Source organism: Anopheles merus, chromosome 3R (assembly GCF_017562075.2).
Source record: "Anopheles merus strain MAF chromosome 3R, AmerM5.1, whole genome shotgun sequence".
Classification (NCBI taxonomy): domain Eukaryota; kingdom Metazoa; phylum Arthropoda; class Insecta; order Diptera; family Culicidae; genus Anopheles; species Anopheles merus.
Window position 1 is genome coordinate 22,536,818 of NC_054084.1, and position 16,839 is coordinate 22,553,656.

The window sequence follows — 16,839 nt, forward strand, 5'->3', positions numbered from 1 at the left end:
GTAAACTTACGGGGCTAGATCGAGCCGTAAACGTTCACTATCAAACAAACTATTTTGTTGACTTGAAGCTATTTTGTTTCCCCCTTTTTTTTAAGGGGGACAATAGAGTACGAAGACAAAGGAGGATTAGTGCATGTGTAACAGGATAAAACATTCTAATGCAAATGTGTAACCATTTGTGCCGTTGCATATCCCGTACACTGCACCACAACAATGTTGTTTTGTTTGTATTGTGTGTGTCTGTTTTTTTTTTCGTTCTAAAACGCGCTTCGACGCACTTCTTTGTTCGCGTGGTACAATTAATATGGAAACATATCTGCTACGCAAGTGCATTTGTGGCTTATCAAATATTTGCTTCCCGTCAAAAGCTAAGCCCCCCTCTGTTCTCCGCCATCACCCCGAAACACCCCAAAGCTGAAGATACACCAGAGCAAGTGGAACGAACAAAAAAAAAAAAGAACGCGTGTGTCCGGTTCCGGCATTGGGCCCCGAAACTTGGACTTGGCCTGATAGAACAAACAACCATTATGTTTGTCAGGGTTTGAAGTGAGCGAGTGTAAATATTTAACAATCCAGCTCCAGCAACACTCCACAATGCCGTTTTTGGCCGGGTGGGGGGTGGCTTTTGTGTGCCGCCTTTTGTACGGGGCGCAAAAGGGACACTCTTGTCCAGCGCTAACGTGTAAGAGCTGCCGACGGCTTGGGTTCGTTAACACTTCTTAGGGCCCACGTGGCAGATGGTTGCAATACGTTTTAAAAAGCCCACGGTTTATCATTAGTTCTCATTTTCCGGCAGCAATAGCATTAGCGGCTGCTGACAGTTTCGCCCCCAAATTAATGCCCGATGGTTAAAGGTTCCATTCTGCTGGAAGGACTACTATTCGCTTCAAAGACGCTGTAAGAAGTTTTGCTATGAAATCAGTGAGCAGTCTTTCTTGGAGCCAATCGTTCACCTTCTCGTTGGCTCATCGTCCGGCTCTTAGCAAACCGAAGCCGTTCGTCACTCACTGAGCGATAGTTTTGGGTGATAGTTTTCCGATGCTAGGCGCTCACTCGCTTGCACAGCGTGAGTGACTAGAAGCAGCATAACAAGGGGCAGTGGCGGCAGCAGCAGCAGCAGCAGCAGCAGCACGCACGCTCGCACGTGTCGCCAGCATAGAGAGCGCACAGTGGCGCGGCCAGAGTTTATTCACCTTACCCGTACACGTACACACAGCGCGCACACGCACATTCCTACTTAGAATAGTTTGTGCACACGTGGTACGGGTCGGTCGGTGGAACGGTAAGCGCAATGGAGGCCCTTCAAGCGGGGTCCCGCACGGTTCTAGACGGCAAGGCGATGGCCTGTAGTTCCTGGTGACTGAGGGTGCACAAACATACACACAGCAACGGGCCAGCGCATAGCGATAGTGCTTCGCGGGAGGGCGTCCAAACCATTTATGCTTTCCAGCTCCGCATGCGGGTGGGCCACAGAACCCTAAGGGGCTCGGTGAGAAGGGCTAGTTTTATTTTTGGGGGATAGCCGCGACACAAGCGTGAACGTGAAAAGCGAATGCGCACATCACACCGAACGATTTGCGTGCGGAGCGAGCGATCGCTACGCACCGGAACGTATTCGCGCGTAATTCGAGAGGGTGGTTGGTACGGTTTGTGATGGTCGCGAGCGGGTTGCGGTCGCGAGCGGGTGCGTCGGGCGCTGACAAAATATTAGATTTTTAGGCTCCACATTGCGCCATGGTCACGGAGCGTTTCCTTATGAGGTGTGGTGTGTGTAAGAGGTAGTGGAAAAATTTGCATAAAGCACTTCGGGGAATGGGGTATTTAGCATTGGCATAGATTAACTATTCGTGATTGTGTCATTGTTTCATTCTACCATTACTTCATCGGGTGAGTGGAAATGGTTTGCCGTACTGGAAACAGGAAGCTAACAGAACTGGTTTGCAATGCGTTACGCATACGTGCTGCAGGAAAAACATTTTCTAGTTAGGGTATGCTTGCAATAAATGGTAATTTATTTATTACATCCGGGCCGGTCTGGTGGTACAGCCGTCAACTCGTACGACTTAACAACATGCCCGTCATGAGTTCAAGTCCCGAATAGACCGTGTTCTCCATACGTAGGACTGACTATCCTGCTATGGTAATAATAAGTCACTGAAAGCCACTGAAGGCCTTGGCCGACAGCGGTTGTTGTGCCAAAGAAGAAGAAGAAGAATTTATTACAACCAAAGGTCTCTAAATTAAAACGATCATTTTGGTCTAAGACAGAGCCTTACCATTGAAAATGTAATGTTCATTTCATGAAAGGATTAGAAAACTCGAAAAAAAAATCAAGAATTTTTTTTGGAATTGGAAATTACCCAATCTTGAGAATCTAAAGACCTGGGGACACTGTCCGTAATCGCTAGTGTAATTTTGTTTTTCACTAGCGCATCTGGCGGCGGCTGGTAGAAGGTTTTTTTGGTCGTCGGGGGAATGGTCGTGTCGGATCTCAAAATTAATTAGTTTTTTCCACCGTTTTTGATGCGAAAACGGCTGAAATACTTGCACAACTTATTAATGTATTAATTACAAAGCTTTCCCAGTTCAGTTAATGGGAAAAACATGGAAAAATAACATATTTTCTGGAGCAGCCGCAAATTGTTTGGCAAAATGCTTTGGTCAGCCGCCGCCAGAGCGCTAGTGAAAATCGAAATTACACTTGCGGGTACGATCAATGTAGCCTGGCCTTAATGCGTATCAACTGTAGTCCAGAAAACAGAAAGACAGAATTCTTGAGTTATCATTGATATTGTAAACAGCTTGGTTCTTGACTGCCGTGGATCTAGAGTTATGCAATGTTGTAAATTTGACAGGTTTTGGATAAAATTGTATCGATTTAACTTACGAATTTGTTCTTTTGATCTGTTTAATGCTTAATCTAAACAATCAATTCAATTTCAGTTTATGTTAAAATTGGGCGAAATTCTACCAAAATGGGATAATTGATCTACGCTGAAGTCTTCGAAGCATTACCATTACCAGCGTATCTCGGGAGCAGACCGTAACACTGTTGGGCAAATTTTCTGAGCAGCACTGAGCAATCAGATTTATGTGTATACTTCAGACATAAGCTGGATATTTGAATGATATTAAAAAGTTATAACAAACTGATATGCTAGCTATTTATAAAATACTTTCTATCCTTGATATCTTGAAAGTGGCCGGCTGGTCCAGTGCTAGATGTAACGACTTCAATAACAGCCGGATGTTGCACGAATCAGTTCAAGGGAATTGCACCGTTTCATATATTGCAGGGGTCTTCAAACTTTTCAGTCCGTGGGCCGCATTGCTTAACAATCAACCTTGTTGAGGTCCATTTCGACGCTATCTTTAGAATGTGTGGAAGTTCAAATCTCGTTTGAATAAGAAAATACTAATGAAATATATCAGATTTCTGCAGCTTTCTTTTATTTAATCTTGATTTTATCATTCAGAAGTAAAAAAAAATCGGTTAGAAAAGAAAGCTTTTTAATTTAACCTTAACCCAGTCCTCGCGGGCCACATTAAAGGCTCTTGAGGGCCGCATGCAGCCCGCGGGCCGTAGTTTGGAGACCCCTGATCTATTGGATTATTAACATTTTCTTCCAGTAAACCATAGTGTGTTTCTATTATTTAACAAAACAATTGTATAACTTCAGATACATTCTCATATTTACTACCAAACCATGCGTAAGATCTAAAACTTCCTTCTCCACCAATGACTAGATGTTCTTCTCATTTCAACAAATTTCACAAAAAATTGTGCAACATTACAGCATGAAAGTTCATGCCCGGGCTATCGAAGCGTGGAGCCAATTTACCAAACAAATTGCGCTCCCGGACAAGCGGGAACGATTTGCCGAATGATTTACGGTCAGTTCATCCGGAAGCGATGCGAAGCGTTGCATCTTAACATCCCGTGTTTACTCCCAAGCCACCAAACTACCTTCCTGCCCTCTGCATTCCTTTAATAGCTTCCTGTTTTACGCTCCACACAAAACCCTCGCGCAAGTGCACGGCAAGTGGCTACTTTGTAAAGCGTGCCACGTTAACGAATGCGAAAGTGCTTGTTGGCTTGCTGTCGGAAAGAGCTACCAGTGGAGGAAGATGCAACAGCGCTATCGTAGCGCAAAAGTGAACGCAATTTACCAACGTGCCCGGCCGGTGCTACGGTAGAACGTTTCTAGGGTCTTGGTAGGTTGTCGCTCTGTCCATTCTCAAGTGGCACAGGGATGCCGTAATGAAGACGCACTTAATTACAACCACCGCCATGCGGCCGTAGTGCAGTAGTGATGTCACTCAGATCAAAGGATGCACTAACTGCAACTGTGTATGGTGGGTAGGAGGAAAGGTGTTTTGGTTGTTGCGTGCTTCAGTGTGCTAATTGATTTGCAGCGCAAAACGAAGGACAGGGTGGATTGGGGCAGTTTTATACAAATTGTACATTAATTGTGCTTTCAAATAAACGCTTAAAAATTATGAAAAATATTAAACATAAAAATGAAAAACCTCATAGTTGCGGTGTTAACTAGCGTTAAAATTCTCTTAAGGGATGGCAAACTCACTTCGCTTAGATTTATTGCGCTACAAATTCCACACTCCATTCCCTGCAGTTTCCCAACTGGTCACGGGGTTCGTTTAATAAGCCGGCTGGCGAGCACAGACGTGCCAATGGAAAGCGACACAAGTGATGCCACACAGCGCACCGCGCCCCAAACAATCGGTAAACATCGTTCCGTTTGATGAATCTTTATAATTAAAACTATGAAAATTGCATTTATTTGCATAACAGAGCAATAAATTAATTCGCCAGCCTCCTGGTCCCGCTTTTGCCGGCACGCGGTGGGTGGCTGCCAGTGCCATGTCCATTAGTCCATCAGGATGTTCCCAGGCTGGCTCATGTTCGCTTCGCACGTCTGCAACCAGGCGACGTTCGGCTGGGGATTCTGTAAAGTTTTACAACCCATTCCGCCGCCCCTCCCTTTGTCACCCCCTTTTTCGAGGATGTAAATGGGATGTGTTAGTGCCTGCTTCACCCCCACGCGCACACAACACCCCTCGACTGTTTGCATTTGCGCTTTTAATTTGCAAATCATTTCTCCTGCCCGCCCCCCCGGGGGGCTTCCTTTCAATAACAGACCCCGCCCGCCCCTCAAAGTGCCGAAGGTGAGTGACCTCTGGCATTGGGAAGCGAGGCGGGGCGATGGTGCGGTATCGTTATTCGTCGTCTCTAAACGATGGCGTAATGCTTGTGAATGTTAACTGATGCCCTTACTGTTGTTGCTGCTGCCGCTGCTGCTACTCCTTGCGGCTGCTGCCAGCAGGGTATCAAGTGTATGTGTGCAACTGCAAAAGGCAAACGTCTGTCCCTTCTCTGGCGGGCAACCTGTGCAACCCGCCGAGCATGGACCGTGGAGCGTGGGAGGATACAGCACACTCTCTCTCGCGCACACGGTAATGCAGTGTGTGGCTGTGGTGCAATGGCGGCAATGAGATTTACCACAGCCCGTCCGTGGGTCGACAGTTGACAATACACAGGGGGGGGGGGGTTGTGGGGGTTCGGAAATGTCACACTTTCGCACTTTGCATTGCAAATGCCGTGTGACAAATCGTGCCACGTATACCATACGCATCAGCTGTAATCGCAGGTGTGCTGTGGCGCGAGCTGGGTTGGGCCGTGAGTTGCGTGAAAGAATTGGATCGTAGGATAAGGTCTTCATAGATGATTTTTTTTTCATAGATATTGGTTTGTTACGACAATTTAATTATAAAAACACTTAGACAAGTTAACGAGATGTTTGGAGCAAAATTTACATGCAATACTCCATGATTAAGTACACGGCGATCAACTGCGCGCCACGATCGTATCGCCAACAACAAACACACCCCGAATCGAATACAAATAAGCCTGTTTTTTTATAGTCAGCCTCCCAGCTCACCTGTGATCATCCATTCCTGCTACAGCTTCATCTCGTGTGACACGTTCACCTCTCCGGTACACCCATTGTTCACCTGCCATGACGTCATGGCCCCTCAGAGGGCCGGGCACGAGAGAATGGCCATCACAGAAATGTTTGGGCTGGTCGACCACCCTGGCTGCCGTAACGGTACGCTCCCGACGCAATGCGATATGATTGATGTTCCGCGGGAGTAGAAGGAAGAGGGAGAAGAAAAAAAAGAAGCTCCAAACAAGCTCACTAAACACACACTCCCTCTGGGTGATTTATTTCGTGATGGAATTACTAACACGAACTAGTTGGAGTCATTTGGACGCGTGGAGGAGTGTCTTCCATGTCGTTTGAGCGCATAACTAATAGCTTGTTACAACAACATCATTCAACTTCACATCAAGACTGTCAGTGGCAGCTGTTTTTATATCTAATTTAATTTCTTTCATTCTTGTATAATGCTAAATCCAAATTCCTTTATTTTTGTTACATATTTATGTCATCACTAAACCATCCTTTGCCACGATCAAAGCTGATAAACTGATGCAGCAGCAGCACCAACGCTAGCGCGCATTAACACGGCGATGTGCGGGCCGCCCGCATGGCGTCTATTTGCAAGTCGACGTACGAATTTCGCAATCGCACGAACGAAGTGCGGGCGAATCGGTCGCCATTCCTGACCTAAGCCAACGTTTATTGAAGTGCGCATCAGTCGCAGCCAGTAGCAATGGCGGCAGCAGCAGCAAGCAAGCAATGGCCACATTATCTTGCTGTCTGCTATTTGTTTGTGCGAGTGTTTTACAGAGCGTTTCATGGCGTTCTACTGCAGCTCTTCTACTAAGATATTTCGTCTAAATGGAGCATATGTTATTACATTTTATAAGTGGTTTTCAAGTAAAATAATTAATTTAAATTTGTAGTGAGCAGATAGCATCAATCTTTAGTTAACAAGAATCATTGAAAAAAGTGATAAAATTTGGTTGTACAATATATTAATAAAATACATTATTTTGTTCACTTCTGTTACACCATTAACCTTACTAAAAACTGTCCTAAAAATTCAACGACAACGGCATCACGTCATTGCAATCGTTATCGTCTGATACCGTCCCAAGCAACAGCAGTCCCGGGGTCGGCACGGCATGATTGGCAATTGGCGTTGGGACAGAAACAGAGAGAGAGAGAGAGAAGCAAAATTTATCACCTAAACAAACACCGCTAGACTATCAATTCGTGCGATTCGAGACGGCCGGTGTCGGTGTTTTGCGTGCGTAATTGCACACGGAGAATTGCCAGAAGAATATTGTTTATTTTGCGATTCATTTTTTTTTCTGTCTCCCTCCAACTCTCTGCCCCTGCTATCATGGTGCACCATTTTGACCTAAATTCAGGCCCAATTCCTCCACATACACACGTTGGGGGATTGAATTTCCTATCTTCCAGACACCGGCAGGGTGGCTAGAGGTTCCGCGTTGGGGTAGGTTCGAACATTGGTGTACGAATGACGCCGAAATTGGTTGCTGCGAAGAAGCAACACTTCTGATAACGGACACCCTGCTCCCGCCAGTACCCGCCGGTATCACTGCCCCTTCCCAAAAAAAAGAACCAAATGTGCAACGGGCATAAACGGCGGCCGGTCGGGCCGGTAAAATTAGGTCAGCGGCGAGTTTGCATACGTACTGCACGGTCCGTATTTGTTTGGCGTCCTCATCCACCTCGTGTGGTAGTTGTTGTGTTGTTGTTGTTGTTTTTTTATTTCGTCTTGTTGTCTGACCTGCGTTCCCACGGCACTGTGTGTCGCTCGCTTTCCTAATGGAAAGCGAAAGTTACCGACACCCCCGGGCGAAGTGTTGTTGATGCGTCTGGCCCGCTTTTTCGAAGGGCGCAGACATCGTTGCGTTGATGGAATGATAGCAGGCATAATGTGCCCCTCCCCTTGCATTATCTTGACAGTGCAGTGGTACGAAGCAGAGCAAAGTAATCGATCGTAATTAGGAGCGATTGATCGTGTGTGCAACAAGAGAAAGGGTGAAAAACAAAAACCTGCTGAAGTAGTGTGTTATGATTCATAATGCAAGAGATACATAAAATGTCTCCAAAAATGCTCATTATAGTAATTATTGTGTTGGTTTTTTTGTGGATTTTCCTGCTATTTTCTACCCAACTCAATGGTGGTCCAGAGCAGTTATGGCGATCTGCTAGTTTGCTTGTTTTTTTTTGTACATCAAAAGAAACACGGCGCTGGAATTTCCAGCTGTAAACATTTGCTCCAAGCAAGCTAGACCAGCGTTGAAAGCATCCTCACTGTTGAGACCATTTTCTCCATTTTCAATCCCAGCGTTAGCACACGCCGTCTAGCGCAAACATTGCCTTCAGTGCCGGCGCAGCGAAAGAGTCATAAAACACAAAAGCTAGCTGACGCTCGAGATCGCATCGCTTCCGTCGCTCGCATCGACGGCACACGCCATACCACGGATGCCAATTTCTAAAGCATTCCATGCTGGCCAGAAAATGCCGGAGCAATCGAGAACGAGCCGGCGGGTCGATGTACGACGACTGCTCCAGGCATCGCCACCGCCACCATCGCCGCCGCCGCAATACGAAGGGCTCATCATGCCGATGTCAATGTACACCGAGCAGCCGATTATGCAACGCGTGCGCATAAAACCGTAACGTTTTCACTTCCCCCTTCGTCGTCTGATGCACTTTTTTGCATGCACATCGACCCTCGAACGACATCCCACAAAAACGAATCAAACACAGACAGAGAGCAAGAATAGTGCAGAGTATGTCGTGCGGAGAAGGGACAAAAGCTAAAGCGCAAAATTAAAAACAGTTCATCAACGGTACAGACACACACACACACACACACTGGAATAACCCTTCCGCCACGAACACAAGCATATGTGCCGAGGAAGGTAGACCTCACAATATGCCCGTGATGCAGCCGGGCTCTAATGAATGGGTGTGCATGTTTATCGAACGTACCTGACCTATCCCAAAATGCTTCCAACCATGCATGCACTCACACACATGTAGACTTGGTTGGCGCTTTTCCGCACCTCCACAGCGAAACAGGACGAACGCCGTCAAGTGCGGCTTGCGATTTCCCTTTTCCATCTCGCCTATCTTGCGAAATCCGTCTGGCAACAGCGTTGCTGCGGGAAACGACGCTGTGCAGCGAGAAGAACAAGATGCGATGAGAAAGAGTCCGCAAAAAAAAAGCTCAACAATCTAGCGTGCTGCGACGTGGAACGGAAGTGAAGAGAACCGATCCTTTCCTCTCCCATTTGGCTCTGCAACCGCTTCAAGCGTGCTCATCGCAGGCACTTCCTGGCACTGGCTGCATGGTATCCTTTTCCTCCTGATGGGGATCTCATGGGGACTGTTGTATGTGTGTGAGTTACGCGTTCGAGTTGCCACCAGACGTACCTTCCCGTGACCGTGCAGGGATTTGGGGGGAGCGAGAGCATCGACCATGATTTCAAACCCCCTCGACCCCCCCACATAGCGTTGGGATGCTTTTTTAATCGATAATCTCTGGACCTGGGCCAACATTTGAGGGCCCACCGTATGAGCGCCGGAACCGGGACGGCTGCCAAATTGTCTGGAGATATGACATGATGCATGAGTATGTGTGATCATGTGTTTGTGTGAGGAAATTATCGATACGTTTCCGCCAATGCAGGATAAAACCAGCGTCCCCGACTGGCAACGAAACCATTTGCCAAAAGCGGGATCGATTCGGTCAAATACCCGCAGGGCGTGTAGGTTCTCTGCCGATGTTTATCTTGGATTCAGTTTAATTAACGAAAAGGATCGATTACAGTTACATCTGGCACATTCATTAGACAAATGAGCGCAGGAAATTGTTGTAGCTCCTCTAAATTGACATACAATTTCCAATAAAAGTAATATCTTTTATGAAAAAACTCAGAAAAACTCTAATATCAAACATTCGCTTCGTATCATTTCAGCTGTCAAATTCGGACGCATGTCCAAGAAGCAACGGGAGAAGGTCGAGGACGAGGTACGGTTTCACCGGGCTCAGATGCGCGCACAAAATGACGCCGCCCCGGACAGCTCCGTGTTCGACACGCAGACACCTTCCAGCAGCGATCAGTTGCATCACGGTTACAATGGGTAATGTATCGGACAAACAGCCCGGGGGCACAAATTTTGCAAAAGTTCCAAAGTTCGAAATGACCATTTCCATTAATTTTAGAAACTCTTCCCACAGCTACACATATTCGAACGAGGTCGGCTACAGCAGCCCGTACGGCTACTCGACCTCGGTGACGCCGCAGCAAACGATGGGCTACGACATCTCGGCCGACTACGTGGATAGTACAACAACTTATGAACCAAGAAGTACGATGATAGACTCAGATTTCATAAGTGGACACAGTGAGTATCGCAGTCCGCGTGACTTTACGTGCCTTCCCTTTTATACGACCTGTCCTGCTTCTACGTTATGAGTTTTTGGTTTCGTCATTTCGTTCGTTTTTTTTTGTGGGAGCAAACGAAACCATTTATGACGTTGGAGGTTAAAATAATCATAATCACTAACACACCGAACGCATCCACATTACTGGTGAAAAAGGGTGATGGGTTTTGCATGTCATTACCGTAGTGCACTGGCTGGCCAATACATACAGCAGCTCTTCCTTTCATTGATCCTGCCTGCCCTTTCCCACCCATAGTGACTGCCTACCACTAACCCCTTCCCGGTGTGACGGGGTCAAAATTGTACATAACCCATAACCGGTACTTCCCACTCTGTCTTCTTCTCTGTGTGCTACTAACACCTCACCTTGCAGACAAGGATGGCTCGCCGGAACAAAACCGAGCGATCACGCTCAACGATATCCGGTTGGCGCGCGTACAGCAAACGACCGCCACCACGACGACCGGTGTCGGGCAGGGCGGTAGTGATGTGATCGCCGACGGTGTCAATGATGGTGGTGGTGGTGGTGGTCCCCGAGGTTTGACACCCCAGCAGCAACAGCAACAGCAGCAACAGCAAGCGCATCAACCGGCACAAACGGCCACGCATACGCTCCCACCACAGCAACAGCCGCAGCCGGCTGCGGCACTGGCAAACCATCAAACCACCGGCAACGGCAACACCACTACCAGCAATAGTACAATTATCACCATCAAGCAGGAGCAGCTTACCAACGTTGATAGCCTTGTTGGTAGCTTTGTCGATTCAACAACCTTCTTGCCATCGCCACCGGCCAGCCAACAGCAGCAGCAGCAGCAGCAACATCCACACCATCAGCCACAACAGCTGGGCAGTGCGGCACAGATGGTGACGTCCAATGGGGTCGGCGGCCTGGCCGGTGTACCGACGGCGACGGCCGTGGTGGCAGTGGCCGCAACCACCGTCCCAACGCCCGTCACTGGATCAGGTGCGGTTTTTTTGGGACGGACACAAAAACAGAAATGCTTTTTACTTGCTCTGCCGCTAAGCCATTACTGTCCCCTTTGAATTCATCAGCCCCTCAAGTCATCACGCAGACAGCCAACCTTCCGGCTTGAGCGATTTTTAGCTTGCAACCTCCCCCCGTCCGTGCCTTCCTTTTCCCTGTAGCCTGCTAATCCAAACCACCGCGTTACTAACCAACAACCGAACTGTGTCTTTCTTTTTTCTTCTTTCTTTCTCTTTCCCTGTTGTACACTGTGCATCGAACACTTACACCACAATGTGTGCTTACACCTATACACGACCCCTTCCCAAAACTAACCTATACTGCCTGTATTACACACTGTAAACACACTGATTGGTATGCACGATCCTACTTCTACCATCACCGGGACAAAACAAACGCCCTCTAGATGTCACTGGTAGTAGCATTAGACGGAACGACTGCTGCCAGACTGCGGTCGCACCGGGTGGCACCGGGTCGGATGGTATTGCGCACTCCGCACAGGCTCACCATCACCATCACCAGAACACGCCGGTCTCGTTCGGCGAGGATGATAGCTCCTGCGATTCGCACACACGATGGGGTAATGGGCCACTAACCTTACTTAGTATGTACTAGACCACTAACAAGCACTAACCTGTAGACAGCTTTTGCCTGCAGAATGCTCCGCTGCTAGAAAAGATGATGATCAACATACTGTTATACGTCCGACTCGACAGAAACTCATTTCGTACAAAAAATATTTAAAGGGTGTAACATGATGTATTAACCTGTCTGCTCCTTCTTACTACTTTCAGCCGAAGGTGATATCAACGACGTGCTGATAAAGACCCTTGCAGAAGCGCACGCAAACACCAACCACAAGCTAGAGATAGTGCACGAAATGTTCAGAAAACCACAGGTAAGACCACAGCGCGTTCTTCACACTCTTGGATCACTGTCTAACTCTGCCTCTGCATCTCTGACATGTTCTTCAGGATGTTTCCCGCTTACTCTACTACAAGAACATGACCCAGGAGGAGCTATGGTTGGACTGTGCGGAGAAGCTAACGGCCATGATCCAGCAGATCATTGAGTTCGCCAAGCTGATACCGGGCTTCATGCGGTTAAGTCAAGACGATCAGGTAAGTAGATCGTATCTTTTTGCATCCGGTGCGCTACGCCGCGTAGTGCTGGATTTTGCAGAAGTTAATGATCTAGCTGTAGGCAAACATGAAAGTACAACTAACATTCACCGGGTGGGTAAGGTCTAGTTTTAACGTCCAATTATTAGACATACCCTGAGAGCTTACCTCAGATCACTTGAGTTGGAGGTTGAGATGTAAACGATCTGCAAGGAACATTTGCAAACTAATATTGGTTCGAATAGTAAGACTAGACTTTGCTCCACTTAGATTGCGCTCGCAGTAGAGATCAATCACAACAAGCTACCTAGTAGAGCGGTAAACCTTGAATGACTTATAGCTCTTACCAGGATAGCACATCTTCCTTCCTTCCACACACCTTACTTATGCAATTTTATGTCCCTTTCGATAGATTTTACTCCTCAAAACGGGCTCGTTCGAGCTGGCAATCGTGCGCATGTCTCGACTGATGGATCTCTCAACCAACTCCGTGCTGTACGGTGACATTATGCTGCCGCAGGAAGCCTTCTACACGTCCGACTCGTTCGAGATGAAGCTGGTCGCGTGCATATTCGAGACGGCGAAAAGTATTACGGAGCTGAAACTGACCGAAACGGAGCTGGCGCTCTATCAAAGTCTGGTGCTACTGTGGCCTGGTAAGAACGTCCAATTGTGTCTCGCTTTATGTTGTTGCATAGCTACAGAGATGTTTTGAAAAGCATTTAACTATACACTTTCCAATTTTTCCCCGACTGCTTTTTTGCAGAACGAAATGGTGTACGAGGAAACACGGAAATCCAGCGGCTGTTTAATATGAGCATGTCCGCGATCCGGCAGGAGATTGAAGCGAACCATGCACCGCTCAAAGGCGACGTGACGGTGCTCGATACGTTGCTCAACAAAATCCCCACCTTCCGGTAAGTGGACTGAGCCTCCTCTGTAATGCTCAAACGGTTCTTCTAATGCCATTTCTTTCTCCCCATTTCCAACAGTGAGCTCTCGATCATGCACATGGAGGCGTTACAGAAGTTCAAACAGGATCACCCGCAGTACGTTTTCCCGGCACTCTACAAGGAACTGTTCTCGATCGACTCGCAGCAGGACCTGATGACATAACAGGATGATCATGGCTACCATCAGCCGGCACAGCAGCAGCAGCAGCAGCAGCAGCAGCAGCAGCAGCAGCAGCAACACCATCACCCCCATCAGCAGCAACAGCTACACCATCAGCAGTCGTCGCAGACACATTATCAGCAGCAGTCGGCAATCGGCACAATATCGCACGATGCTACCCAGCCACCGCTGTCGCTGCCACCGCCGCCGTACCAACATTCCTCGTCGGCATCATCAGCCTCCTCGCTATCGTCGTGCGATCGCCGGGAGGACACACTCGTTGCGAGCGAGCTGGACGAAGCAATAGGACCCGCGTCGGTAACGGATAGCAATACGAGCAATGGCAACAATACGTTCATCATCATCATCCAGAACGATGGCGGCGTTGGCGAGGGACCCGTCTAGCGGCGTAAACTCTCAACTGAACTGCTCAAAACAATGGGTGGGACGCGGTTAGCTAGTAAGACGCGCTGGGGCTGGGGCGTGCCGAGGACGAACACGAGACGACAAAACACAGACAACACAAAACTGGCGGAACAAAGCCCATGAAAATTAGGACAGCAAATAGTAAGAGCATAAAAATAAGGAAGGGAAATCCACTCACAGCAAAAGCAAGAGGACGGAACGCGCGAGTGTCCAGTTTGGTGAGCCAAACACACACACACACATACACGAGGAATGCCTAGTTATGCACCCTTAGCAATTGTTGATGTAAATGAATTTACAAGATTTGTTATATTATTTTAATAACGCGTAAGTCGATAAACACTGACGATTAAGCATAGGAAAGGAATGGGGGTTAGGAGTGCGAGGTGGCATGGCTAGGATGTGCCGCGTGTGGGCAGACAGCACGCCCCGGAGTGGACGTGGAGGGGGTGGGAAAGGAAATGTATTTTAAATTATTTTCCTTTCTGCTTTTTCCTTCTGCTTATTTTTTTTTACATGGTATATTTGTGCCTCGATCATGGATCATAATACTGATCGTTTGTTTTCTATTGTCTATTTTTAAACAAGATTTATTTCTTTTATTTTTTAACAAACACACTCACACACACACACAAACGACGCAAGTACACCCCTATATACAAACGAGGACTCACCCAAGCGACTGTAGACTGTGTCGTTGTCGTTCCACAAGGTGTAAGATGTGAAGTTTAAGCACATAGAAGGACCGTACCGATGGAAGAAAGTTGAGGCAAGTACACAGACACACAAACACACACATAGATACACACACAAACAATTTATAAAAAAGTGCAATGATCAGTCGATCAGAAGGAGCAGGCGCTGCAGTGCGCTTTAGTATGATTTTGCACAACGGTCACGAGGTGCAGTTTTGGAATAGGCTTAAGGTGCGTTTTGTGGCACGGTTTTTTTGTTAGTTTTGTGTCTTTTGGCCGTTTTTTTTCGGGCGGAAGGTTGTAAGCAGTTCTATTCTCTTATTTCTTCGTAATCGCGGCTAACGTACAAATATGATTTGGTTTACTTTTTTGTTTAATTTGTTTTTTGTTTTTCTTTACGGATGGTGAAAGACGAAGCGATTAGTAGGGCGTTAGGAAAATTTTGGAACCCGCGCGGAAGAGTGCGTTATTGCGCCCGCCACCGGCTCCTGTGCAACTGAATAGTCTGATTTCTTTAGTTAATATAGTCTGTCCGAATGGAGGATGAGAGAAACCTTTTTTTTTGGTATCGAACAGAAGAAAACGCAGCGTGTGGCGTGTTTGTTATACGCGAAGCTGTTTTTGGCCACCAAACACAAACAGAACAGAATCTCTTCTCTTTGTTTCTCTCTTTCGTTTAGGGTTGCTTACCGTGTATGTGTTTTACCTATTGTTTTTTACTTTTCCGTTCTATTTCTAACTGTCCTTTCCTTAGAGTAAGTGACTAAGTATACCTTTCCTTCATCCGGTGTTTGCTGGCCGAAGTAACATTTTGAAACACTGAGTGTGAGTATGTGTGTGTGTGTACGTGTGACGAAATCAAGCAAACGATGAATAGATTCCACGTTTTAGGGAAAAAAACAACCACCAAATTCTTAGCCCAGTAAAATCCTTGTTGGTTCAAGATGGACGTTCCCTTTTCGGTTCAGTATTAGATCGCTAACGAAAAAGGAATCTTATCAAAAGAAGAAACCCACTCAAACTCAAACTTCAATCTGGTCAAATAATCGACCCTTTTTGGCATCCGAAAAGATTCGATTGGAGACCCTTTGAAGGATTTTTAAGCCTATTAACTGTTGAGGAATTGTTTGCATAGTTTCTTTTTTGTCGTAAGCATCTTTTCTACTGTTGTTTGGTTCGTTATTTGCTATTCTGTGTCATAATGTGTCACCAGTGTCGATGTTTGTGTTGTTGTTGTTATTGTTGTTGCGTGTATCAGCAAGTAAGGATAATTTGCAATAAGAACGCTTCTTGTCTTCAACCATAGCGAGAAAAAGTAGTAGGAAATAAATAAAGCAGCAACAAAATCCGACACCGACGACTGAAAGAATGCTAGGAGAGAAAATTCAAAAAATCGTACTGAAGTTATATTGATAAGGTATTGTAGAACAATTTTTCTCTTAGCTTACTCACATAAACAAAACAAAACACACCCGTACACATCTTCTAGCACACTTTATGATGCATATTTGAGAGCACAGCGCTGTTAGTGGGGTTTCAGTCGAGGCAAAAGGGCTGCTATTAAATCGTACACATACATCAAGCAGGCACTGAGCAGAGAAAGTAGGGGAAAAACACTATCAGAAAATACAGTTGTAGAATGTACTAAACCACCAATACATTGCCGTTGGCTTTATTTGTTTCGAAATCGGCTTCATGTTTCTGTTTGCTACTCTACTACAAATTGTTTAACTGTTGTTTAATTATAATCAGACGAGAAGAACAAACAAATCGCACACTTCCAAATGAGTAATAGTTAATTGAAGCGTTTTAGAGCGTTATTTCTAACGATTGTTTTGTTGGCAAACAAAATGGAGGCTAGCAAATAGGGTGTCCTCTTTGGATTGGATTCAGTATGCCATTATTAAGTATCCCCTGACCATGGATACAGACAAACAAACACACATAAGGAAAACACATTTCTTCAACGTGTGGCTGTCGAATGCTGATTACAAACTTAACAAGACATAGATGTACCAAGGTACAGAATAGATCAAAAGCAACGTAAATCGAACTGGGGACTGCTGTTTGACACAGAACA

The 16,839-nt window shown here is 46.5% G+C and overlaps 1 protein-coding gene across 11 annotated transcripts in view; it reads left to right on the forward strand.

The window, feature by feature from the left end:
* Positions 1–16,514, forward strand: part of LOC121597705 (probable nuclear hormone receptor HR3) — a 118,270-nt gene extending 101,756 nt beyond the window's left edge. For 6 of the 11 annotated variants that reach the window (XM_041923707.1, XM_041923708.1, XM_041923704.1 and 3 more), the window contains 9 exons: positions 9,947–10,112; positions 10,195–10,376; positions 10,790–11,383; positions 11,811–11,984; positions 12,199–12,302; positions 12,379–12,525; positions 12,938–13,181; positions 13,292–13,442; positions 13,518–16,514. In XM_041923707.1, coding sequence (XP_041779641.1) covers positions 9,947–10,112; positions 10,195–10,376; positions 10,790–11,383; positions 11,811–11,984; positions 12,199–12,302; positions 12,379–12,525; positions 12,938–13,181; positions 13,292–13,442; positions 13,518–13,641 — 1,886 coding nt within the window. In that variant the 3' untranslated portion in view covers positions 13,642–16,514. The remainder of the gene's footprint in view (positions 1–9,946; positions 10,113–10,194; positions 10,377–10,789; positions 11,384–11,810; positions 11,985–12,198; positions 12,303–12,378; positions 12,526–12,937; positions 13,182–13,291; positions 13,443–13,517) is intronic. The other 5 variants (XM_041923706.1, XM_041923701.1, XM_041923709.1 and 2 more) reach the window with 3 other exon arrangements.
* Positions 16,515–16,839: the final 325 nt, after the last annotated feature.